The sequence below is a fragment of the Diaporthe amygdali genome, assembly GCF_026229845.1.
Source record: "Diaporthe amygdali strain CAA958 chromosome Unknown NODE_1_length_4327563_cov_65_473760, whole genome shotgun sequence".
NCBI classification, from domain to species: Eukaryota; Fungi; Ascomycota; class Sordariomycetes; order Diaporthales; family Diaporthaceae; genus Diaporthe; species Diaporthe amygdali.
Genome location: NW_026517021.1, coordinates 276,234 through 301,841, shown reverse-complemented (window position 1 = coordinate 301,841; position 25,608 = coordinate 276,234). Strand labels below are relative to the sequence as shown.

At 52.1% G+C, this 25,608-nt stretch overlaps 9 protein-coding genes across 9 annotated transcripts; 3 read left to right on the top strand and 6 right to left on the bottom strand.

The window, feature by feature from the left end:
• Positions 1 to 7,157: 7,157 nt before the first annotated feature.
• J7T55_005657 (uncharacterized protein) lies at positions 7,158 to 9,342 on the bottom strand (the record flags this gene model as incomplete). Its single annotated transcript, XM_053145122.1, has 7 exons — positions 7,158 to 7,271; positions 7,347 to 7,405; positions 7,465 to 8,166; positions 8,324 to 8,612; positions 8,669 to 8,876; positions 8,930 to 9,022; positions 9,077 to 9,342. 7 exons carry the CDS (start codon positions 9,340 to 9,342, stop codon positions 7,158 to 7,160), a joined length of 1,731 nt encoding a protein of 576 aa, XP_053000428.1.
• A 1,062-nt stretch (positions 9,343 to 10,404) lies between these two features.
• J7T55_005656 (FAD binding domain-containing protein) lies at positions 10,405 to 11,899 on the top strand (the record flags this gene model as incomplete). The annotated part of the gene is made up of 5 exons (XM_053145011.1): positions 10,405 to 10,431; positions 10,485 to 11,051; positions 11,104 to 11,423; positions 11,487 to 11,757; positions 11,831 to 11,899. 5 exons carry the CDS (start codon positions 10,405 to 10,407, stop codon positions 11,897 to 11,899), a joined length of 1,254 nt encoding a protein of 417 aa, XP_053000427.1.
• Positions 11,900 to 12,186: 287 nt separating this feature from the next.
• Positions 12,187 to 14,148, bottom strand: J7T55_005655 (major facilitator superfamily transporter; the record flags this gene model as incomplete). The annotated part of the gene is made up of 1 exon (XM_053144901.1): positions 12,187 to 14,148. One exon carries the CDS (start codon positions 14,146 to 14,148, stop codon positions 12,187 to 12,189), a length of 1,962 nt encoding a protein of 653 aa, XP_053000426.1.
• A 1,134-nt stretch (positions 14,149 to 15,282) lies between these two features.
• Positions 15,283 to 16,015, bottom strand: J7T55_005654 (uncharacterized protein; the record flags this gene model as incomplete). Its single annotated transcript, XM_053144790.1, has 3 exons — positions 15,283 to 15,290; positions 15,422 to 15,458; positions 15,521 to 16,015. The coding sequence occupies 3 exons, from the start codon at positions 16,013 to 16,015 to the stop codon at positions 15,283 to 15,285; spliced, it is 540 nt and encodes a 179-aa protein (XP_053000425.1).
• A 1,138-nt stretch (positions 16,016 to 17,153) lies between these two features.
• Positions 17,154 to 17,411, bottom strand: J7T55_005653 (uncharacterized protein; the record flags this gene model as incomplete). Its single annotated transcript, XM_053144680.1, has 1 exon — positions 17,154 to 17,411. The coding sequence occupies one exon, from the start codon at positions 17,409 to 17,411 to the stop codon at positions 17,154 to 17,156; it is 258 nt and encodes an 85-aa protein (XP_053000424.1).
• A 332-nt stretch (positions 17,412 to 17,743) lies between these two features.
• On the top strand, positions 17,744 to 19,014 carry J7T55_005652 ((S)-2-hydroxy-acid oxidase; the record flags this gene model as incomplete). Its single annotated transcript, XM_053144569.1, has 3 exons — positions 17,744 to 17,831; positions 17,889 to 18,772; positions 18,862 to 19,014. The coding sequence occupies 3 exons, from the start codon at positions 17,744 to 17,746 to the stop codon at positions 19,012 to 19,014; spliced, it is 1,125 nt and encodes a 374-aa protein (XP_053000423.1).
• A 1,075-nt stretch (positions 19,015 to 20,089) lies between these two features.
• J7T55_005651 (uncharacterized protein) lies at positions 20,090 to 20,308 on the bottom strand (the record flags this gene model as incomplete). The annotated part of the gene is made up of 1 exon (XM_053144457.1): positions 20,090 to 20,308. The coding sequence occupies one exon, from the start codon at positions 20,306 to 20,308 to the stop codon at positions 20,090 to 20,092; it is 219 nt and encodes a 72-aa protein (XP_053000422.1).
• A 903-nt stretch (positions 20,309 to 21,211) lies between these two features.
• Positions 21,212 to 21,764, top strand: J7T55_005650 (uncharacterized protein; the record flags this gene model as incomplete). The annotated part of the gene is made up of 2 exons (XM_053144347.1): positions 21,212 to 21,667; positions 21,744 to 21,764. The coding sequence occupies 2 exons, from the start codon at positions 21,212 to 21,214 to the stop codon at positions 21,762 to 21,764; spliced, it is 477 nt and encodes a 158-aa protein (XP_053000421.1).
• Positions 21,765 to 22,509: 745 nt separating this feature from the next.
• J7T55_005649 (kinase-like protein) lies at positions 22,510 to 24,622 on the bottom strand (the record flags this gene model as incomplete). The annotated part of the gene is made up of 4 exons (XM_053144237.1): positions 22,510 to 22,878; positions 22,935 to 23,708; positions 23,804 to 24,383; positions 24,522 to 24,622. 4 exons carry the CDS (start codon positions 24,620 to 24,622, stop codon positions 22,510 to 22,512), a joined length of 1,824 nt encoding a protein of 607 aa, XP_053000420.1.
• Between the last annotated feature and the right edge of the window lie 986 nt (positions 24,623 to 25,608).

Below are 25,608 nucleotides of genomic sequence, written 5' to 3'. Positions count from 1 at the left end.
GAACTATTGGCCTATGCTCCCCGAGACCTGCCTCTTCCAGCGGGGTGGGCTCGGGGCCATGGTCGGAGTCGGGCCTGGTCGCCCGGCACGATGTCACCGAGGCGCGCGGTTGGGCTCCATTTTGCTCTTTTGATGATTGTTGATTGTTTATTCGGTCGACCGATTCGGAACGTGCAATGTCAATGCCAGTGCAATGTCAATGCCAATCTTCAGGTTGGGCCTTGACTCTCCCTCTTTCTGCTCACCATTCATGCACGTGTTCGGTCAGGAAGTTTCTAAGACGGTTTCTACATTCACTTACACCGATTGCACTCGCCCATTCCCAGTCCGCGCATGTAGCACATGGTCGGAGTTGGAATCTCTGGCTACAAGCATCAAATCCACGCTCAGAGGTGTGGGTGCATCCATTTTTCTCTGTAGCTAAGTGTCGGTCAGGAAGCCATGGGCCGGCTTCGAATCCACTTACATTACTGAACTCACGCATTCCCAGTCTGCGTAGACAGCACATGTTCGGCCAGGAAGCTTTTCTGGGCGGTTTCTACATTGACTTACATTACTGAACTCTCCCGTTCCCAGTCCGCGCAGCCAGCACATGCTCAATCCCCCCCCCCTTGCCCGGCGGATTAGTGTTGATCGGGCCCCGGCCTGCTTGGCGCAAAGTATGCCGAACTTCTTTCCGTTGGGGAAATCTCGATTTTCTGCTGATGATTGCCTCGTCCGCTCTCTATATCCTATCCCGCCCGCCCCTCTCCAAACCCAATCGCAATAGCTCCTCGCCCCCTCCCACGTGCCAAACAGATTGATGGACAGAGTTTCGCGATCTTCGGCCTATGCCTTCTGAAGGTTCAAACTCTATACATGGCTGGCCTATTCTTGGCAGCAGCCACTCTATCTGACACTGACACCATGGTGCCTCCCCATTTGTTCGGCCTTTGCCTTCCCTGTCCCGGATGGATGGCTTTCTGGTGTCTGCTGGGTGCCTGGTCCAAGGTTGAGGCTCTGAAACCTCTGATGCAGTCGATCATGGAAGGTTTCTAGAAAGTCTAGTGGCCGTTGGCGACTGTCAGAATCCTAATCGTCGGCGAGCTGGCCGAGATGTTGCGTTTAGGACTCTGTCTAACGATCGGGGGGGCTTCTCAGGAATATAGTCGACTGTCTACAGTAGTAGATACCTTTGAGGATGTCGCCTGGAAAGACGGCACCAGGTGATGGTCGTGGTATGTGTACCTGCGACTGACTGACTCACTGCGCATGACGGCGCATAGCTGCGCAGACGTTAAGCGACGACAGGCGCGACAGCTATGTGGATTTGCAATATCGCAACCGCGCCGCCATGTGGTTTTTCCCTAATAGGACAAGCGAACGAGAAAGCGCAGATACATGCTTCTTGCTTGCAGAGGCAACGCAACTAGAGCATGTTTCGCAGCTACGTCGTGTTTCAACATCTCAGTGATGGTGTGCTGTTACTGCTCATGCCTCCCCAGTCCGTAAGGCTGGCGAGACTAGTAGGTGCTGGTCGTGATACCATCACGGGCCATGCGGAAGGACTAGGACCGGCCTACATCGCACACGACAACGCAACCAACAGACAACCACAACCACGACAACGAGAATCATCGTGGCCTCGAAACGGCTGGTTCTATGCTTCACGTTCTCGCCTGTTTTCTGCCCACACAGTGCGACTCGAAAATCCCCAGCCGATCTGCTGCATGAAAGATCATACCGTACCTGTTTCGAACCAGACAGCCTTTGGCCGGCGCACGGCCTCTCCCCAAGCCCACCCACACCTCCCAGGGCTGGCCAGGAGGGCATCGTCAACCCGGCTGCGTCGACGTTCCGGCTCGCACTTGGTGGGGCCACCCTGCTTGTCGACGAGGACCCTGGTGGTTGTCTGCCCACATTGTATGGATGAATGGGTGATATGCTTGCTCGCGCCTTCGCATGTGAACGTCATACGCCTAGTCTTTGCCCCGCAAATGGCGTTGCCCCTCAACCGTCCGGTGTCAACGCTGTTGTGTACACAGTACTGCAACCAAGGTAGAAAGACACCCACGACTCATGCGACTTCAGCGACAACCTGTGTAGGGCCCCAGGCACCTGTATGGCAAGCTACTTCCTCCAGTTGATCGCCATATCTTTGCCACTTGCGTATGGGACCGCCTCGAGCCTAAGCAAGAAAGAGGCTAATCACTGACAGCTCACTCGAACCAGAAAACGCACGAACACACTCTCATCTCGGCATTTGGACGTCGTGTGGTTGCATCGCGGAAGCATGCTCAAGGCTCGTCCCTCCTCCGGAACCGTTTAAATAACTACCTGCATGCAACTTGCAGCACGGCCACTTGACTGTTACTCCGTCACCTCCTCCTGGAATCTCTCGAGGGGACGGAGATAATCAATATCGGAGTGGCACCGTGCTCAATGCAAATCCCATTCACCCACTCATACACCAAATCACCTTCACGATCATGATCGTGATCGATTTTGTTCCCAACTCCTGCATGAGCCCCTCCCTCCTTCACATGATGCTCCTCTCCCGGACAGGCACGCCCCCCCTCCCCACCACCATCACCAGGTCGAGGCACCGGCTCCAGCAGGACCCGTCGCCAAGATGGAGTTTGAGGATGGGACCCCTTCTTCTGCTTGCTCGTCGTCCCATCGCTGGCTTGGCTAGGGCGGACCCCCAGTTCATGCACGCCCTACGCCGGCGAGTCGGAACATCCTGCGATGAGCTTGTTTCTATTTGTCAAGCTGTCTTGGGTGCTCCTATGCAATGCCTCTATCTGTCACGTGGGTTTGGCTAGGCTCAAATGCCAACATAGAATATCGGACAACACGCCACCACTTGCCCTCCCCCTTCCCATCGTGACATTTCTGGCTGCTTGATGGGGTTTAGTTTGTCTCTGGTGAGAGGGACCAGATCGGACTGATCAGCAGATTTACGACGGGTATGACGATAATGTAGTTCGTGAGCAGCTGCCCGCCGGCATGTATCTTCGTGTATTTGTCTCTGCTATTCTTGGAGGTTGTCGTCATGGCTCATGATGTTGTCTCTGCGAGTTACGTGCCATATTTCTAACGGTGCTGTACGACTAGCCAGCCGTCCCTCAGGGTCCGGAATGCGTGTCTGTCGATCCAGAACTTGGGCCGGCTGAATTGGATGCAGAGCCGCAAATTTGGTGAGTGCAGATATGTGTGCCTGAGCTGCAGCCGGTCCGCCTACATAGTGCAACGCATATACCCCTTCGCTTCTGCGGGATCTTGACTCTGCCATCACAGTTTCAAGAGGCTTGCTGTCTGTCCAACATCAGCCTCACAATCACGCTCGCACGCACGCAGTGATGCTCACACAGTACGCATCGCAACGCCGACTTCTCGAACACGCCAAACCCGTCACGGCCGAAGAGACAAATCACGGATTGCTGTTCATCACCCGCCTCCGGAGCTAGGCAGCTTTAGTACATACAGTGCCCGGGGCTAGAGTCTCAAGCAAGGGAGAGGGAGGGAGGACAATCCACACCCCCCCTTCTGTCCTCTCTCCCACCACCACCACACCACCCCGAGACTAGCGAACTGTCATAGCGGACGCCGTTGATCAAGGGTCCAGACGCCTGGATCTCTTCCATCCCCCCTTCTGGCGCGAGGGGCGGCTCAATTCTTCGAGCACCATCTCCCCTCGCCGTTAGCAGATGGCGGTTTCAACATCGGGGTTTTTCCTTCTTCCTATGTTCGCCCGCCCACACGGCAACCCGAGACTAATTAGTAAGAGGGTTAGGATCTGCGATCCCACATGCCAGACAACGCGAACCCGTCTTTGGGTCCGTTGGCCTTGGCATCGTCAGTGGTGCGCTTTCCCATCGATAGCACGACGGGCAGTCGTGGCATTCTAGGCCTTTGGGATTTGGAAAAACGTGGCAGCGCAAGGGGGACGGCCTCTTGTGGAAATGACGTGCTAGGCCGTGACATAAGGGGCGCGGCTACTATGACAGATTGACCGTCGACCATCCTCCATCGCAAACAGTGCCGAGGCTGGTGGAATGTCATGTCCTCTGTGGTGTTTAGAGTATGAGGTGATGATCTGACTTGCCCGTTAGCCGGTCGATCCGACAACTAAACTTCCGGCCTCCCGGCTTTCTGGGTCCCCTGTTGTCTGCTCGGCTGGCCGTACCGAGCCTCACCACTCCCTCGGCTGTATTGTCGGTGTCAAATCCGCCGTAAGTTCACTCTAGCTACGGGACCCGGCGTGGCATCGGGTAAATGCGTAAGGCAGGGCGAAGAGTTTGACTGGTGATGATCGTAAGAGCTTAATTGTGGCCCCACGATGCAAAATACTTCAGATATATGCCGCCTGGACTTGCTTTTTGGTACCTAGTGCATTTTGCCAAACCTTGTGAGGAAGAATATCATGAATCGCTGGTACGCTGGGCAGGGATAAAGTCAAGGCTGGCTGGGCGATATCTTCAGCATGAGTTCATTTTCCTTGCTGCATCGCGTTAAATCGGATCTAGGTGACAGCCGTCTGCCGAGCGGAGAAAGTAGGGCGGGCGTTATCCTAAGCCTCAACGTGCATCTCTAGGCAGGTTCGTGGGGGGAATAAACTATCACCGATGCGACGGCAGGGCAGCCGAAACTTATTGCAGCTATAATGCAGCTAAGAATATGACGACTAGTTGGCCGTCCCAGCCCTTTGTGAGTCTCACCGCCGTGATATCATAGAGACCCTTGTTATAGGCATATGCGTAGTATTTTGGGGCCGGAGTGTTACTGATCCTGCGGGAGCTCCCTTATCTGGATGATTATTATCGCCGGATCGGGAAAAGATGGACACCTCCACACTCCCCATGCTGTCTGAAGAACTGCAGTCCATCACCGTACAGTAGTTCCGGCTGTTGGCCGATCGTGGGGTGGTGTTGACGATGTGCTAGCGGCTTTCCTCCGGTACATGCTCGATTCCGGGATCCGGGAGAACCTTGGAAACTCAAGTGACGTCCGTCCCAACATGCCCTTGCAAGAACAATTCAGGCTCATACGCGTATCTCCGAAAAAAAGAAGGCACGGTAGTTCGATTCTCAAATTCTTGATAAGCTCATGACAGGTGCATAAGGCTCTGGGGAGTTGAAGACCGGTGTATCTGGTTCTGTGGTTCCAGAACGGCCTTCATTTCCTGTCCCGGCCGTTTCACCCGACGTTGACACCTAGTTCCTGATCCTGTTGTGGTTATCAAACGGCCGATCTACGTAGTGTTTTTGCTTTTTCGTCAAGTACTCTTCCTAACCTAGGCAATAGCATTTATGTCCCCTCGTCTGCTATAGTCGTCCTTTACCACAAGGAGCCTTAGACTGCAGCTGTCTGCACAAGTGTACCGTTAAAGAAGGTTGGCCCCACGTGCAGGAAATAGAATTGACATTGGATGAGGGGCCACGATGTGACTATATTTGCTGCTGCAGCGTGGGAGGTGGGTTTTACCTGTCCATGGGTTAATTGAGCCAATGTTCAGCACTGTGTAGCAGAGATGGTCACAAGGCGTCGCAAGGCGTTCGATAGGCATAGCGTTGATTTGTCAATTGACTTAGAGAGAGTTGAAAAAGTAACTGCGATACTACTCACGGCCGAATACTACGCAGTATACTTTGAATATATTCGTCTGCAATACTTCTTTTGGCGGTGAGATCCTGTATCATGTGTGTATGCTGCATATACTCAGGTAGATGGCATGACGTCCAGTCTTTCACATGCTTCTTGCGGTTCTGTCGCGGCGCTGAAGCGCATGTCGTCCGCGGGTGGTTACCTGTTCGGTCTGTCTGCCTTGCTGCTAGCCTTGTCACGGGTGTCTATGGGAATGTCTGTTGGGAAAGTCCTGAGGAAAGATATTCTTCTAAGGATTACCTTGTAATTTTATATGAAACTTTACTCTCAACAAAAATGCCGAGAACTACGTTGTGTCATCGTACATTCAATTACATGCCTCGCACATCGTTGTGCAACTCGTATGCTTACTTCTGCGTAGAGATTGTTGATATTCAATGTCAACGGTGGCTTTTAACCTTCTGGCTATGGTCTCATCTGATTCTACACTCCGTACTTGCTGAACGATCGGGATTTGTCGACAGCAGGTGTGCAGACACTCAGACAGTGCATAACGGTTCAACGACTGCGACACTGGTTCCCAAGGCTAAATGATGAGGTTTGGATCAAAACAACGGATAAGCATCATTTTATCTCTCACCTTAAAACTATGTCAATGGTCATTGAGCTGATAAGGGCATGTTGCTCCGAGCGTGTGCGCCACTCGTCGTCAACATCTTAAAATACGGGAGATACATGTGATCAAGCCTCATCAAACTTCAAACGAAGACGAACCTTATCCATGGCCTCAGTGAGGTTAAGAGCTGCGGATCCGCCCTTACGTACGAGAAAGCAGCATTTTCCCTTATCGAGCATCATGTCCGTGTTCGGAATATGCCCGTATGTCTGTGGGTTTGCCACCGATACCGTGCTCGTGACCCATTTCCATCTCCATGAAGTGCCAACATCGCAGGATCACTTGGGATTAGGTTTCGCTGCCGTAAATCATGCAGGGCGAGGTAATGTCATAAGACGGCCTAGTCGTCTTGTCTTGTCTGTGGATGTGGTGCGGACATCCGGCGGGCGCTTAGTCGCCGCGCGCGCTGCCCTCGGACCGTCAAGGTGCCAAATCTCACCCAGACTGTGATTTCTCGATTGCTCCATAGTAAGGTTAAGTCATTGGCCACCAATATTCTAGTCATCTGTTGTCTGTGACACGCCAAAATAGGATCTGAGTGTTAAATCTCTTTACCACGAAGTCGGTCTTGGGTAAGAGCCCGACGTAAATCAATCTTCGGGTGCTTGTGCAAAACCGCTAAAATTCAAAAGGTGATGACCAATAGGTAACTAGAATGTGGATCGCGGTGAATATAGTTTCTGTTGGCTGCGTCAATAAGCATGGACACCCCGTAACACGGGGACTTGATCTTGATCCTGTCCGGATGGGAGGCAAATCACGGTGTACTGATACACGGAGACAGAGCTCAATGTGACCTATACTGCGTGTATACATAGGATAATAAGGAAAATGACCTTCACTATTCAGATTAGATGCATCTTGGATCCATTCGATCAGTCAAAAGCGACACCCATCAGAGTTTGGCTTCGCTGTGATGCTTCGCCCCGTTCAAATTTTGATCTCTGTATGTCTTCGGCCAGATGCCCATCTTGCCTGGGGAGAGTACACCGTTAGGATCAAGCGAGTCCTACGTGGTTGTACCTTGTCAGTTTTGCCCCAGCCTCCTAGCATGTGTAAAGCATCCACATAGGGAATATCTCACCTTGATCGTTTCCACGAATCTGCGGTATGCATGGTCGTTGAAGTCGAAAAGCTCAGCAACTTGGTCTGGTCTGGATTAGTCTCCGGCCCCGACACCTGTCAGAATATGCAGGACTCACCCATATGCGCTATGTGAGAGCGATACTTTGCGAACCCCAGCTTCGAGCCCTCCTCGAACAGCCCGTTGAACACGTTGTCAATGGCCTGACGTTGCTTGGCATTGGTCTTGTCGAAGCACAACATGCAAACGAAGACCGCATGGCGTTCGTGCATGAAGTAGTCGCACAACAAGTCCAGGCCCTGGGATTCATACACCTTACGGGCCGCCGTGACCCATTTCTTCATCGTCTTGCCGTCCAGTGGGACTATGGGCGAGTAAGCGCCGTGAGCACCGACACCACCGCCTTCCTTGGGGTTATAGAAGTCCACCATGGGAATAGAGAACATGCTAGGAACTCCAACGAACATCCCACCATACGGCTGCGGCACAGATGCTGCCTCAAGGAGCTGGGCTTCCTCGCCGCCATAGAAGAGCGTGTTCCTCAGACGGCCCTTTGGCGCTGCCTTGGACACAACGCGCTTGACCTCGTTGTACTGTGCCTGAAGAACATCCTTTGGCCCATAGAACCCCCATTTGACGGTCCAGAACCCAGTATCCAGCTCCTTTTGCATCTCCTTGATCTTCCAGTCCGGAATCGGCCCGTCGCCATCCCAGTACTTGTGCCGCGGGCCGAAGATAGCGGACCACTCGATAAGACTGAAGACGTACACAATTGTCGGGAGAGTTTTGTTGCGACGCATCTCGCCGAACACATCAGTGACTGGTAGTTTGTTAGTAGACTGAACCTACAGTATAAAAAGAGAGAGTGGGACGACGGTCATCAAGGTAGCCTCGTCGATTCTCGGCAGGTCATTGTGTAAGGAATAGTCCCCAAGATTGTCCGGGTCACCATGGTAGCCCTTCCTTATGTCACTTACTCGTCTCAATATCGTCAAAGTCGGGCATATCAAAGGTACAAGGCATATACGCTTGTGGCTGCGGCGTCATATGGATTCCTAGCTTGGTAACAATGCCCAGATTGCTCTGAAGGAAAAGCCCGTCGATCGAGGGCCCGAAGCTGAGGTGGGTCAGATGGGCGGATGGAGAAGAGGTCATTGCGAACTGGCCAGTGCGGACGACATCTCCGTTGGCAAGGACTACCTCAAGCCCGGCGATGTTTTCGTGATGGATTCCTGAGGGAATGAAGCCCATCCCCCTGTCCAAGGTCTGAAAATGGTTAAGAAGCGGGCTTCAAAGGCAAAAAGGATGCTTGAAAGACTCACATTGCCAACCACGCTGCCCCATCCAAGAGAGGCGGTGCTGGGCCATACTTTGAGCTTCTTCTCGACGCAGTAGGTATATAGGTCACCAAAAGTGACACCAGGCTCTACCACCGCATAAGCGAACTTCTCGTTGACCTCGAGGACCTTGTTCATGCGGTGGAGATCCATAACGATGGATCCGTTGACGACAGGTGCAGGCCCTCCATATCTGATTTACGTTTAGTGAAATTCTAGAACTGCTTCATAACCATTCAAACTCACCCCAGATTCTTGCCGCGTGATACGGTCCACACCGGAATCTTGAACTCGTTGACCACCTTCAGAGCAGCCTGCAGCTCCTCAACCGAGGATGGACTGTGTACTCATGGTCAGCTTTCGGATACTACAGCTTTCGAGACGTGTGCTCACCAAATGGCAGCTCCAGGCACCTTCCTCTCATGGCCACCCTCCGGAATCTCGTACGGATCTACATATTCCTTCAGCCTCTCGCCTTGGAAGACGGCATGTTCCCCGAGTGAAGCGGCTAGCTTCTTCAGCGCGCTATCAAACTCATCTTGAGACACGCCCGGTGGCAGGACGGCTGGAATGCCCTGGATTATCGGTTTGTTGTAAGTGTTGTCGTGAGCGGTTTGGTAGATGGGATCCGCATATCGGGGTTCTTGCTGTGCAACCATTGTCACCGAGAGAATTGTTATTACGCGTGTAGAGTTGATAATATCAGTCCTGAGTGTGTCTGTTTCGGATGTGTCTGTCTTGGATGTATCTGTACGGAGAATATCTGTATTTCTGGGATTGTTTGTGTGCTCGAGGAGCAGGTGTTGTCGGTACCCAAATGTATCGATGCGTTCTCCTCACCTCGGTCCCCCCAAAGCTCTTGGCTTAGATCGAAGCTTGAGCGGGAGGAGATTAACTTCGAAGGTGGCAATTGGTCAGGATCAGCTCAGCCATGCAATGCAAAAGACCCCTCAAGTCCACGTCTCGAATTGGCGAGATCTGTATGCTACCTGATGACAGATTTCTGACTTACCTCCTAACATTGAGGGCTTCGGTATTTTGAAACTCCCCGTGTCTCCAACACGATGACGGTTTACAACGCTCTCGACAGCCTCCAAGCCGAGGTCCGGTAAAACGATATTGAGGCGACGTGAGGTTAGGGTCCATAGGATCATTACGATTATACATAGTAATATAGAAAGGCTTCTTCTGAACCCGGGCCAGTATTCTGAGCTTATACACAATTGTTTTGGTTTCAGGTGTCGCCGATGCAAACATGCGACCGAGCCAATCTCTGTGCTACGGGAATGCAAAACATAAAGATAATCTCTAGGTTATCATCCCCCCGAGGAGATAGATCAAAGCATCGACGCCGCGGCTCATCAAGGACTCCAGCGCCCAGAAAGGCCCCCGCAGACGCCCTGAGATAGAAAGTAGTTCATCCGCAACCCCATGGGGAAGCGATCTGGATAACTCTTGTTTCCCCGCAGTCTCCACAACTACCGCGCTTGACATGTGTAGAAAGGATTCATTGACGTACCACCACCTGACCTAGCTAGTCTATGCCTTTATGGGTGCTACGAGTGCATGAAACAGAGAGGAGTGAATGCTACTAATTGTCGGCTAAATATCTTGATGCCGAAATCTCGCTAGTCCATCAGCTTGATTTTATACACTCGCGAGCAGACCGATAATTAAGTCGCATAGGGTTTTGTTCACACCTCCATAACAGTACATTAGAGATGGCAGAGATCAAGGAAGGGTTCAATGTGAGTTTTGTTGCCTTGGACCACCCTCCCCACGGCATGCTAAAGCCACCAAGGTCATCGTCGTTGGCGCAGGGCCCGCCGGCCTCCTCATCGCCCTGATGCTGGCACAGAAGGGCATCTCAGTCACCGTGCTTGAGAAGGGGCAGGAGATAGACCGCAACCCGCGCGCCAGCTTCTACAACGCGCCGACGCTCTACGAGCTGCGGCGCGCAGGGCTGATGGAAGACATTATGAAGAACGCGTTCGTCCCGGATGGCGTGAGCTGGCGGCTTCTCGAGGTCGGTGGTGAGAAGAAATTCGAGAAGGTCTGCACGCTCTTGGCGGATAACCCGCCTGGGCAAGAGACTCACGTCTCGTTGCCCTTGGACGAACTATTGCCCCTGATGGCTGACCACCTTGCGCGGCACCCGACCGCGCAGGTGCTGCTTAGCCATGAGGTGCTCTCCCTGGGGCAGGACAGGGACAAGGCTTGGGTAAATGTGAAGACACCGGAAGGCGAGAAGAGGCTCGAGGCGGATTATATTGTTGGGTGCGACGGCGCACCTAGCAAAGTTCGTCACGAGCTCTTCGGCAACGAATTCCCAGGATTCACGTGGGACAAGCAGATCGTCGCGACAAATGTAGGTCATCCCGAGACTCATGTTTAGTATGAGTTTACTGACGCTGTCGAAGGTGTACTACCCCAAGTTCAAGGATTACAATTGGACATCTTCAACATTCATGATCCATCCGGATCACTTCCCTATGATCGCCCAGCTAGCCAACGACGGCCTCTTACGCATCACCTACGGTGAAGATGCCGGACTGACGAGAGAGCAGATGTTTGAGAGGCTACCTTGGAAATACAAACAGTTTGTACCTGGGGCTCCGGAGCCAAATGAGTACAAGGTGATCAACTTTAGCCCGTATAAGATCCACCAGCGGTGCGCTGAGAAGTTCCGGGTGGGGCGAGTCTGTCTAGCTGCTGATGCGGCTCATGTGTGCAACCCTTTGTAAGTGGCATTTCCTCCTTGCTATCATGCCAGATCATCGGTGTAGCTGATTTATCTGTGTAGTGGTGGTATGGGTCTCACAGGAGGCCTCGTCGACGCTGGCAATCTCTTCGATTGCCTGTACGGCATAGCCACGGGCCAGCTTGACGATAGCATTCTGGACAAGTACTCCGAGATCCGAATCCAGAAATACAACGACATCATCAATCCAATCTCTTCCAGCAATATCCGTAGAGTGTGGGATCCTAGTCCTGAGGCCATCAAGGCAGATCCGTTCTTTCAGGCTGTCGAGAGGGCGGAAAAGGATGAGGCGTTTGCAGAGGAGATGAAGAAGGTGGGTCTCGTACCATATATTTGACGAGTCGGCCCTGCCAGGGACTTCGTACCTCAGGCTGACATATTCCTAGGGGCTGCTTGATGTCATGCATGATTTCACGCAATACTACAAACCGCCTGCGGTCCAAAACGGCGCATAAGACTGGTTTCAGTGAGATGGCAAGTTTTCTGGGACGCGTCTCGGAAGTTCTAGCCAGCATGCTGGCAAGTCCGGTTATTAGACCTTGTTGGTGCAAAGTAGTGAAAACTCAAAGTATTAGTGCTATGAAACGCAATATCTCATATAAACAAACCCTCTATAAATCTATCGCATGCCAATCTAGACCCCCTATCTATAAGTGAAGTGTTTTCCCACGTTTAACATTATAACTGTATCTTTGTTTGTCGTAGCATCGTTCACGTCGTGCGTAGCCTCCCCCAGCAGGTATCAATGCACCATAACATGACCACCCACGGACTTGCCCTTGTCCTTCACGCCGAACACGCTCGCAACAAGTCCCACACCAGCAAGGCCAACACAGCACCATAGCCCTGTTCTATACTGCAGAAGCTCCGAGTGCCCCTTGGCCGTGTCAACAGCTTGCACCACCGCACTCGCCAGCGCGAGCCCGACTCCGCTCCCAATCTGGAAGGCAGTGTTGATCATGCCACCGCACATACTCTGCACATTCACGGGAACTGAGGCCAGAAGGACGACAGTGATTGTGCAGTACACTATGGTGACGCCAGCCACACTCAGGATCGTCGTAGGAAAAACGTGCTTCCAGAAGCTCATGTCGCCGGCGGACATGAGGGCGCATGGTACCGGCGAGATGGCACAGACGACCATGCCGGCGACGAGCAGCCATTTCGTGTTGAAGACCTCGAGGGCGCGGGACATGCCCAGGCTGAAGACAAAGCCGGTGCAGCCCATGGGCAAGAAGCGCAGGGCCGTCTGGCCGGCGCTCAGGTGGTTGATCTCCTGCGCCATGAGCGTGACAAAGTAGATAGTTGTCTGGTAGCCACCATACATGACGAAGCCGCCGATCCACAGGGCAGCGAAGTTCTCGAGCTTCCAGAGGGAGAGCGGCATGATGGGGTTGGGAACCTTCTTTTCGACGTAGGTGAAAGCCACTATCATGGCGACGCTGAGCACGAGCAGCACGATGATGAAGGCCTTGCCCCATCCGTACTCCCCGCCGCTGGAGAGGACGAAACTGAGCAGGATCAGCCCCGCCGTAGAGAGGCCCGCGCCGACAAAGTCCAGCTTCGGCCGGGTGTGGCCGACAATCCTGTCTTTGGGCAGGCAGAAGAATCCAAGTATCCCGATAACGCCGGTAAAGACAGTGGCCAGATAGAAGATGTACCGCCATCCTAGCGACGAGGTGAGAAAGCCCCCAAAGACGAGGCCAAGGCAAAAGCCGACCGCGCCAGATGCACCGAACATAGTCAGGGCCAGAGTGCGGTCCTGGGTGACAAAGTAATTGCTGATAATACCCACGGCGCTTGGAACAGTCATCGCGGCGCCGATCCCTTGCAATGCTCTGAATATCGCCAGTGAGATGAAGTTAGGAGCAAAACCGTCCGCGAGCGTCCAGGCACTAAGAGTCGCCATGCCGGTGCAGAAGATCATCTTGCGGCCGTATCTGTCGGACAGAACGCCTGCCAGAAGGAGAAATCCACCAAATGTCAGCGTGTACGCCGAAATGAGCCACTGCAAGTCCGAGCTGCCGACGCCAAAGTCCTTCTGAATGGCCGGCAGAGCGATGTTGACGCCCGTCATAAAGACGTTGTCCATCAGCTGGGCGCCGCAGGTGCTGCTCAGAATCATTGCGCCGCGCCAGGACTTGATGACTCCCACGTCAGGATAAGCTTGCCCGACACCCGTCTCATACTCCGCATCGCTCTGGGGTGATGAAGGGGCGGGGCTGGTGCTCTGGCCGAAGTAGTCTATCGACCCGGCCAGGCGGCCGGACGGTGTCGTTGGCGACGGCGGACGAGTCGACGACGGCGTGGGTAGGTTCGACGGGACCTCGCGGATGGTGCTGGGCAGCCCTGGCTTCGCGGCGCGCGGGCGCTGGATCATGGGCAGCTCGAAGACATTGTCGGCCGACTCTCGCCTGCGCGAGATCTGGCGGCTGATGGCTGAGGCGCTTTGCGTGAGGGCTTCGAGGGCCTCCTCGTCGTCGTCATCTTCCACCGCGTGGGATTGGCGTCTGACGTCCTCCGAGAACGTGACGCTCTGCCGGGATGCGGTGCTCCGGCGGCGGACCGGCAAGCCTGGGAATCCGGGCGGCGGCACGAGGGTGGGCACCTCTTCGAGGGCTGATGTCCGGCGGCCGAGAGATGCGCCATCACCGCCGTCGTGTGAGGCGCGGAGACTGTGTTCGACTTCGTGGTTCTTGCCCATATTGAGAAAGTGTCAGGGGCTCGTTGTTGAGGTAAAGATCCGCGAGATGCCTCTCCTCACTCACCAGCGGGGCAGTAGCAGAGGCGCGTTTATACTGCCCCGTGGAGGAGGGGGACTCAGTGAAGGTATCGTGGGGCGACAGACGCCCGCATCCATGCCCAACCGGTGGGGTGATGTCAAAGGGTCCACAGATTGCTCGCCACTTGGTTCAGTTTTGCCCGATTATTTTTTTTCAGGGTCCTGCCGCTCACCACAATTGTTGCATTAGCGGGAACAATCTTGAAAATTCTAGTGTCGAACTTTACATTGCAGGGCAATTCTCGCCGGAAACTACCAAAAGTTCGCTCCCGGGGCAGAATGCTTAAGCGCTTGCATGTGATATCCTTGATTCATTCTTCGTTTGTAGGTGCAACAGTGACCCTAACCCACCCGCTATCAGTCCATGAGCCTGAATTGCTATCTAAGTACATGGACACAGGTCCTGTTCCGTTCCCTCCAACAAAGAGTCAGACAAAGTTATTGTGAACATCGTTTAACCTCGGTATATGCAATGGTTCAGAAGAGTTGATGCGAAAACAAAGTGTTCGTGGAATTAATGCGGGATACAAGACCCATGGTCCAGACCAGCTGGCATTCTGCCTGAGTGCAGAGCTGTCTACAGGTCAGGGTCAGCTCTCTACAATCGCGGACCTAACACCACCTGGTTTGCTGTTGCGTTGCTGAAACTACATGACAATCAGAACTCTCATTCATCAATTAATTATTCGAGTACCGCCTCGTTAGAAGCATATCCGTGGTTCGAAGACCATGGTCGACGTCAACTCAAGGAGACTGAATGCTCCGAGCCACCTGCACTCCAGAGAGCCACCCTTCCATCCTCGTTAACTACGAAGAGGCACCGACAGGAGGACTCGATATCAAGGGGAAAGCATCTCGTGTACTTTTTTCAAATACTCTATTGCTATGTATGTTGCGCTGAGACGACTTGTTGAAAGCCATCCTAGATAGCGTACGTACATTTGCCTCAGTGTATAAGCACACCAGACACTGATGAGCGAGCGTCAATGTTCCCTCAGATTTGCAACAAAAACAAGTAATTCTGCAGACGAAAGAAACTCCTTCACCACATCCGGACTAAGTTGCTACCAAGTGGCATCAGACTTTCCATGGGCAAAAATATAGAATTGCACACCGACTTAGTTGTGCTGGAGCTTCCAGAAAACGTCTGAACGGCCGGAAAATATGCACCCAGACTGTGTGCACGAATTCTCACATCCCATATTTCCTGCGGCCCCAACAAGGCCGTTATTCTACCCGATGCATCAGTACAGAAGTCGAGACGAGAGAGACAACAGGGGGGGAGGACACATACCGCGAGCCTGGTGATAGAGTCACGGACGATATCACCCATATCAGACGACCCAATGTAAGTATCATACGTGTTCCTCGTACCAGCACCAAAAACGCAAGTATTGTACACCACCACGCCGTGATAGTCCGGCGTGTTGGTCCAGATGGACCAATACGCATTGAGGGTGTAGGCCCAGTCGCGGATGACAGCACAGTCACCCTCAGACGGCCACGGGGCGTCGGTACCGGAGAAGGAGCTGTCGCCGCAGCAGTCTTTGGTGATGACAGCTGGGCTGAACACGTCGCCGGACGAGGTGGTATGGACCTGGACGGAGGTGTTGAGGGCAGCTGGGTTGTACTTGAGTGTTTTTCCTTGGAAGTCGACGGAAACCCAGTTGCTGGTGTCAATTTCTTGACGGGCTTGGATGAAAGTTTCGCCGTTGGATGATGGCATGGCGAGGGAGGCGGTGCTGAAGATGGCCGCGAGGGCGATGGAGGTAATTTTTGCAGCGATCATGATGAAATATGATTCTGGAGAGAGAGTGCAAGTCTGGACAAGTAATGATGGTTGTTGCTACAGAGGTTGAAATTCGTCATGGGGTATTGTTGCTGCCCCAAGGCCTTTATATACATCATTGAGCTCTCATTGACCGTGCGGTGTATTCAGACTTGACTATCATCTTTTGCTATTATGCTGCCCTAACCATCTCCAGACTGCTCTTTGTGTCGCAGACATACCATAAGGACGCTATACGAAATGTCTTTTGGCTGAACGAGGCCATCGCGAATTAGGCTGATTCGAATGAAGGAGCCCGGCTCACTGATGTGTCTGCAGACTTTCGGTCGAAGGAGAAACTATTCTTCTCACGTGAGCCATGCAGTATCAAAGGATCGCTTGTGTCTCTGGCCTATCATATCAAATGCGGTTTACAAATTTCAATGCTGTCACCACACACTATTGACCGAGCAGAATATTCAGACCTAGTTGGGCAAACGTGCTTCGGGGTCTAAACCGTTAACTACTATATCAAACCTGCATATGACAATAGTAAGCTGATGTCAGCAGTGTTCATTACCATGGAAAGGGTCGGCCGTTGAGTCTCAGTCCGAAACCATCCCAATGCTTCTCTTCCTGTTCTTAAACAGTCTAAACTGGGTGGGCACCTATTTAAGTTCAAAGTCCTGGGACCATATCACTGCATTTGGAGCTTACCAGGGTTAGATAGTTTCTAAGCGAGGCTCTGAAAGTGTTGAGCCACGATTTGGAATCAATTTACTATTTCATACAGAGGGGTCTGGGATCTTGTTCATGGAGCACATGTTTTAGAGACAAATAGATGATCTTGTGAAGAAAGAAGGCCCGAGAAATGATGTACACAAAACTCGCAGAATTTCGAATCAGGTAATTTCGTGCACTCACTCTCTTGGTATCAAGGAAATTCGAGCAAGTCTATTGATAATGTCACCTTCTTCGCTGTCCCCAAATACTTAGCTCGTTATGCATACAACGGATGATTATAGTGGCAAGCTGTATCACGGTGTCAAACCCGCAGCCTTCATTAAAGCCAAGCAAACTTGTTGCCAACACGGACTAGTAAAAGGTGACCCACACTTTGATCCTCCGTAGTTATTTGATCCTCCGTAGTTAGCAATGCTCAACTCTGAGCCAGTACTGACTGCTTCTGTATGCCATTGAATCCATTCCTGGAATACGGGCTCATTTTTCGCGTTGAAAGGGCGGGAACGCGCACCATCCTCGCCTGTATCGGCTCCTCAATCATGATGCCGGTCTTGGCGTTGCAACCCACTTGTTCGGAGCAGAATACGAGATTGCCAATACTGATTGCCTTTGAAACCAAAGCTGGAGGAGCAGGCGCTTGCCGCAACCGCACTGCGGTCCTCTCGTGAGCCATGGTGTCGATGCTACAAAGGAGGCAGCAAAGACGGAGTGTTAGAAATGTTTGGAGATGAAATTCGATTATAGACTGTCCAAGTGATCCTTGTCAGACGAATAACGCCGTTCAGAGGGAAATGACTAAGACAATCATTAGTCACCGCATGCCTACGCCCTTTTCCCCACCACGACTGTAATATACTACCGGAGCAGACTTGCCAACGGATTGCATTTTACGATAACGGAGACGCTAAAGCAGAACGTCTAAACTTCGTCCGTCACATGTACGACAGAGCAGAAGTCAACTTGCACCCCGTCCTGTCTCGGTGAACCCGCAATTTATCAATACTCATGGCTGTGATTACTCCGGAGAACATCATGCTGTGTGTGGAGGACATCAAAGCCGCCGCTTCCGCTAAGCTGCCTGCAGTACACAGAGGTCTGTCGCAAATGCAGCAATCCTTCTCTAGAGCCGACCATTGACCTACGTATACAGACTTCTTCAATGATGGCTCAACGAACATGGTCACTGTACAAGACAACTCACGGGCATTCTCCAAGTACCGCTTAAGGCCGCGCTGCCTCGTCGACGTATCCAAAGCCGACAGTACAACGACAGTCTTTGGCCAGCAGATCGATTTCCCCCTTTGCGTCTCGCCCGCCGGGCTACAGGCCATCGCGCACCCGGATGGCGAGTTGGCGACAAGCCGCGCCTGCGCCAAGCGCCGGGTTCACATGGGTGTATCGACGTTCTCGAACCACTCGGTGGAGCAGGTGCGCCAGGCTGGTCTTGAGGTCGGGCCTCTGGCACACGTTATGCAGCTGTACACGATGCGAGACCGCGATGCGCAGCTGCGCATTATCCGGCGCGCCGAGGCCGCCGGCTGCGTGGCTCTGTTCCTCACGGCCGATAGCCCCGTGCTGGGCGTGCGCTATAATGAGGTCCGCTCCGACTTCCGCACCCCCGAAGGCTTGTCATTGCCCATGCTGGAACGTACCTCGGAAGATATCCGCGCCCAGACCCACGACGACGGGTTCACTTCATTTAACTCGGATGCGCACTCGTGGGCTGTTGATATTCCGTGGCTACGCAGCGTTACCAAGATGCAGATCTGGATCAAGGGCGTGCTTACGGCCGAGGATGTGCACCTCGCTATCCAGTACGGCTGTGACGGCGTTGTCGTGAGCAACCACGGTGGCCGCCAACTTGACGAGACACCAGCCACCATCGATGTGCTCCCAGAGTGCGCGAAAGCCGCTAATGGCAGGATCAGGATCCATGTCGACGGCGGCATCCGCAGCGGCACTGACATCTTCAAGGCGTTGGCCCTTGGTGCCGAGTGTGTCTGGATTGGCCGTCCCGTGGTGTGGGGGTTGGCCGTAAGTATTTGCTCAATTCTTTTTTCTTCGATTCTCTTAGTCTCTTGTGAAGCCTTCAAGGACATCTGCTGACAAAGCCAAATTATCAGTACAACGGAGAGACAGGCGTTATCAAAACCTTGGATATATTGTACGGCGAGTTCAAGAGATGCATGCAGCTGTGTGGATGCAGTTCGATCAAGGACATAACACAAGCAGCATTGGGCATCGCTAGGGCCGATGGGCCGCTTGCCCGGCTGTAGAAACCCGTTAATAAATTTTGTTCAAAGAAGCTAGACCGAGTCATCTAGTTTTGAGAGCCAGAACTATCCTCCCGCTGGCAATAGGGAAAGATTATGTTTGGACAAATAGTCTACCAATTTACCTCGAGCTTCGACCAGAACCTGTTCAATAGAACCTTACCCTGGCTTTTAAAATATCAGAGTTTTACAGTGGCAGTAAAACGCTTTGACTAATCTATAGGATATTACCCGCAGTAGATGGCGACAAGACCCACAATTCCATCTGTCATCAATGTATGTGTTGACAAGCATGCAGGGACAGCACGTCGAGGAGGCCGAGGCCCAACACTGACACCGAGTCCAGACTGATCAAGCAGGAGAATTCGTGAACCGGATCACATGACGGATGTTGGGACAATCGGTTCAGATTGGCCAGCTCAGTACATTTCACCAAGGACCGCACTGCTCAAAAGGGTGTCCACCCTAGCAAACTAGAGACGCGAATGATCTATGAGTCAAGGTGAGCATAGGCATAATGTTAGACTAAATACAGGCACAGAACTAATCAAGAATTGAAAAGAAAGCAAGCAAGAGCCTAGCCTCTCGAGTGTCTGCTCCGAACTATGCCATCTTCGACCCAAGCCTGGACGTAACAACGAACCAAAGTTTTAGCTCCCGCCACCACCCGCCGAGTCAAACTTCGTCGCGCCCTAGATTGTGACCGGCTCGAGGCTCGACAATTGGCTGGCTGGCGTGACCCTACATAAGTGAGAGATTTTCCACCAGCAAAAAGCTGGTGGGCGCAGGAAAATTCCCGAGGGACAAAACCGCGAGTGATGAGCTCCGATAAAAGTCGTTAACCACTCATCGCGCCCCGCACTCATGGTGCTCTTGCCCAAGGCAGAGGAGTCTTATAAACTATATCATCTTGGCTGGTGTTCGGGGGGAAATCGGGGGGGGGGGGGCAGGACGAGGCGAAGGAGAGGGGTTCCCACCTTGAACTCTGTCTGTGATGAATGAGACTGCCGGCCACGACAACAGCTTTGCGAGCACCGCGGCAGTGAACTGCCCGGAGCAGCTTGTTGCATAAGTGGGATCAAAGGCGTAGGTCTGAGACAGGTGAAAAGACGTCGAGAGCAAGTGCTCCGAGACGTGGTGAGGCTCGTGAGTGCTGGGACATGACCTGCACAAGACTCAGGAATGTACAGAACTGTGATAGAGGGGAGTCAAGTGTCAAAAGGGTACCGAGGTTGGTGTGCATGATGGTCAGCGGCGAGATGGAGTTGCGTTGTTGCGAACAGAGGCCAGGGATCATATTGGAGAAGTGAAGAGAAGAAAAAAAGTCAGACGATGTGGAGAGAGGAGGACGGCGTTTTTGAGCAGTCTTGTGTCTTGAGCAACAGGAAGTAGCAGAAGCAGGTGCTGGGTCTTGCTAATCCTGAAGCCAGACTCGGAGAGAAAACCAGCACAGAAGGACTGCCAGTGCGTGCAGCCGAGTCGCATCACAGAAAGGGAGCCGCGTCCGATGATGAGAAATCACCCAGGCAAGTGCTAGAGAATACGCAAGTGAGTACTCTTTCCAAGTTCTCGCTGCTGGAGCATTTTGATTGTTCTCGGAAAAATGGCCCCATGTACACTGTTCTCCCTTTGATTCACTTCTGAGTCTAATAAATCCACCATCTAACGGACCGACCACGAAAACACAGGCCTCTATGTCTGAAAGACGGCAGGGCCTAGTGAAACATGCGCCTCAGTAATCCACCTAAAAGGGTTTTCTCAGGCGCTCACCAAACTTTTAGAAGAAGACAGGCACAGGCGGAAATGCCAATGCTAAGAACTCCAACAAGCTATTCCCCAAGGGGCCAGTTAAGGTCTGCTCACCCTACTCAGAAGCCGGTTGGCCACTTGATCTGTCCATAGGCCCAGCTGGACGGCAGGGATTTTGAGAGGATCATTTCCTGCAGGTTGGTTCTATGCTAATTATAGGCACCCTATTTGTGCATTATTGGTTGATACTGCTTAAGTAATCACAGAGCTGCGTGGTTAATTCGGCCTCTTCGACAGCAACACCTGCCCCAGCCGTACTATAAAGTCAACCAGGCGAGATATTCCCTCTCAGTATTCCAAGCCGCATCATTCTGTGTTTGGTCTTTAACTAGACTCACCAATGATACACAATCTCTCTACATCAACCACCATTCGACCTGGACTCCCAACAATGAGTATCACAACCATCTTGCGCGGCTTTAAGGTCCCGCTCCCTGTACTCAACGCCTTCTTGCTCGCCAATAACATCAACGAGTCTAAGGTACTCTGTTTGGGTATCCCACCCTTCTACGACAGGGTCGACGAGGTCACTACACTCCTACGCAACAAGGTCGGCAACGGAGATACCAAGACACGCGTCTTTGTCCCATCACGTATGGGCTTCGACTTCGCATCCTCCGCTTATATTGCTTATGATTGGACAGTAGTTTTTGCGCAGCGCAGGCTGGAACCCAGGGACCTTGCAGATAGCCCGCCCCCGGGCTTTGAGGAGCTGCGGAGGGAGGTCCTGTCGTACACCGATCGGGCCGAGTCTCTTGCCGAAGATGCGCGATACAAGAATGCTGTCTATGTCGTCATCACTGACGAGCGGACATATATCCCGCCTGAACTTCGGCAGCTTGGACCTGTACGTGACTGGGACTTGCAAGCCCCACCTGAAGACTCACCCTATTCTTTTCACCCAAACCCCCTTCCGACCACAGAGCCCCTTCTCATTGCACTGACTCGTTGGGTATCTTATAGGATAGTCGCGAGCTACCGGAAAATGTATAAGAGTAGCAGCCCTGTGCTGAGGTCAGTCTTGGGAAAGATAGACGATGGCTGAAGTTCCAGCCTCACAAGCATCTCAGCCAGGTGGGGCAGTGAGAAGCTGAATTCCTGGAAGCGGTTTTCCCCATAGATGCCGCCATTCATGTCGAGATCAACTTTAATAAACACGCGAGGAGGTGACACCATACCCTCTTTCTCCCTATCCGCTTTGGGCAGATATTCTTTTATATCGCAACTCTAATTGGACTTTGATTACAACTCTATTGTTGAGGTGTCTGGCATGATGTTCTCGATTACATTGGGTAAACCCTGTTGAGATAAGATTAATATAGCCTCCGCCCAGATTCGCAATATAGGGTTGCTCGAACTAGTACTGAACCTGCCGGAATTCTGTTATAACGATCCACAGTATCTAAAGCAATTAGACTAATCAGCGAGGGCAAGAACCTCAGTGATCTGAACTTTGAGCCAAATTGATACTTGGATTTGAGAAGTTACTAGCCAGAGCTTCTGTTGGCAAAGATAGCTTGAAGTTCATCCTTAGAACTAGTACTAGATCTAAGAGCAGGACAGTAGAGTGTAGAGATAGTTCCATAACAATGATCTGTGTAGAAAAGACGCACACAATTGACCAGATAGACATGTATGTAAGAAGATAGGTGCCGGACTTTGAAGCCGCACTTAGAGTGACCAGCTGTCTCATAAAGTACCTGGGTCCCTCCGCCCAGAAGTCGTCCGCAATTCGCCCCCAATAAAGACCTTGAGCTTATCGAACCTGTCATCGATACCAAGATTCTTCAGTGCTTCACCATTCAGAGGGGCCTTTACCGGGGCACGACTTTCTTCCAGTTTCATGGGTGGTTCTTCCTTGGACGGCTTCAACCAGACCCCATTGTTAGCTGTGCACAACTCCTTGAGCTCGCGGACTTCATCACGAAGCCTGCCAGCTCTGATCCTGTTGATTGGAGGGCGTTCCGACTGTACAATAAGCATCTCATTCCTTATCAGTCGAAGAAGCCTTTGAATAATCCTCGGGCAAGCTGGATGTTCGTATAGGCTAATGATGCGCTGCTCAGAGTCAGAGAAGTGTATGTCTACAACACTATACGGGCAGAGTCACGTACCTTTGTGACCGCCTCCTTGACTTGGAAGACGTATTCGCTCTTGGCGCTTTCTTTCTCAGTACGCTTTATGTCGAAAAAGACATCTGTCTCGGCATTCAGATAGGCTGAATCACATCGGTCGAAACGGAAGTTTACCCTTCCATCCCACCCCTCCAGCGCCCAGACGACGAATTCCAGGAAGAGGCAGCCCATGGTCCATATATCAAACGACCGGGAAATGTGGCCTTTTGGACCATCCATGTCACACTCTGGAGGTCGATAATTTGGTGTGTGCGGTATGGCCTCGCCCGGAATGTTGGATCGGCTTGTATCTCGATGAACTGCAGCCAGGCCCAGGTCTGACAGCACTAGCGCTCCTCTGCCGCCTACGCTTTGGCGCTTTATGAACCATAAGACATTTTCTGGCTTAATGTCTCCGTGCCGGCCATAGAGGCGCTTGCCTTGCAGGTTCTGTATTTTGCTGCCAGGGTCATGGATGAACGCCACGGCGTCGACAATCCCGCAACACTGTTCGATGAGCCATCGCCACATGTCCTCTGACAATTCTGGCATTGGGTATCTCTGCCAATAACCCAAAAGGTCGGAGTCCGCCCATGGAAACAACAGGTAGAAGTCCTTGTGGCTTCCAGTCTTCAGGGAGATGGTAGAAAGCAATGTGACAATGTGATCGTGCTGTCCACCGAATCTCTTCAGCTGGTCGGTTTCCTGATCGAACTTTGACTCGTCGTTGGTGAGAAGGCGCTTCAACGCGAACACATTCTTATCAGATGTCCACTTCATGAGCAAGAGAGTCTCCGCGTCAGTTGATTTCGAAAAGGCTTGACATTGGAAACAAAGAAAAAGTCTCGCTTTTGTCGGGGAAAGCTAACCTTCTCTAGCACACCATGGAAATCATGCTGCCATGGGTGAATGATTATTTTGTGCACTTCACCGTAACCACCGGCTAAAGTCACTGATAACAAGCCAGGAGAGCCTTTCTGTGCTTCACTCGGCTTCGCGTCTAATCGGTCCCACGGCTGGATGTCGAATTCGGATATATTCAGATGGCAGACATGTCCATTGGGACTTCCCAGTCCTGCTGCCAACGGCTGGAAGAAGGGAACATTTAGCCTCCACTGATAGTCCAAGCGGATGTTATCGCGGTATGCATCCTTAATCAAGCCATCGAATTGGTAATCCAAGGGAAAAGGTAGTTTGCTATCGTCTATTCCCCTCGAGACGAATTTTCGTATCAGCTTGCCCTTTCCAATTAACAGAAGGAGTGCCAAAATCTTTCTATAACGGGTCGAAATTGTCTCCGTTGCATCATCGATGGTCTGTCCATCAAGAATGCCCTCATAAGTCTGTGCGAGCTCGTCAAGTAGAATCGCCACATCCTTTCTGCTAATCAGACTTCCGAAGAGCGTTCGGGGCCAGAAGTCTCGAGACTTGGAAGAAGGATGGCGGACGCTATGATCTCGTAGTCTATCATGAATAGCTTCGCACATAGGTGTGCGGCTTTTCTTTAAATTATTTGCCTGGCTTGCGTCATAGTCAACTTCAGGTGGTAAGACCGGGGTCTGCCATGGGTGTGTATTTTTGTCATACAAGTGTCCCCCGCTGTCGTTGGTGTCCCTGACTTCGCTTCCAGATGATATGATGTTCACTGTAGGCCCGGAGTTCAAACGAAATGCAGGGTTTCCAGACATTTTTGCCTCTAGAGTTGGCAATTCAGACCTGGTAGTTGGTGGCTGAGATGGGGGCTGAAAAGAAACATTCGAGCCGTGGGAGATGCAACATGTCGGCCAATAGAGCGATGATGGGTATCATGCGTCCACGACTTTGCTGAGCTTCGGAGTCTCGACGCAGAAACCTCAATACATTGGAGTTGAAAGTGTGTAATTATACATGTATCAGGCTCTGCCCTGTTGAGAATGAGGCTCTAGACTACGTCACACAGGCATGTTCACCGAAAAGATACACCCACGGAGCCTAAGCCACGACAGGTATAGACTAGGGCCAAGCTGTGTTACACATCCTGGGAAACTCATCGCCTGACCGCAGATGCGGACAGTGGTTCGCGACCTGGGCTCACGGAGGCAGCCGTGTTGCCACCCCAAAAGTTGCCTGTAGAACTTACAACCGGGAATAACCGGCCGAAATGCCCACACCTATCAATGTATCTAGAAAGTATCCCAATACTTAAGAAGACTACCTGGCATATTTGTACCCGCTAAGCGCCAAGGGGCTCAACGTGCCATTGTACTAAGTCCACAGGTACTACCCACTTAAGTACTTCAGTATGAAATTCATTGCGAATCTAGTTGTAACTCCAGCAACTCCAATACCAGCGACCGACCAGAATCAGGTATCCAGTGCCGTGAGGCCCTTTTCTTATCAATACACCATCCTCCCACCAAGCTGGCGCAATATTTCAGGTCTGTCCTAGAGAAAATATGTCAGCAATCAGCGCTTGGCCTGCGGGATGTGTATCACTGAACTTGACTTACCAGATCCAGCTGCGGCTGGTCGCTGGACACCTTGATGCAGTAGACGTTGTGCTTCACCTGCAACTTGATGTTAATTCAACTCCTTAGAAGTGGGGTCATCCTCAACTTGCCTCGACCGCGAAATTTCCCTTCCCATATTGTCTCGACAACAAGTTAGCCAGGGCAATCTGGCTCACGACGAACCT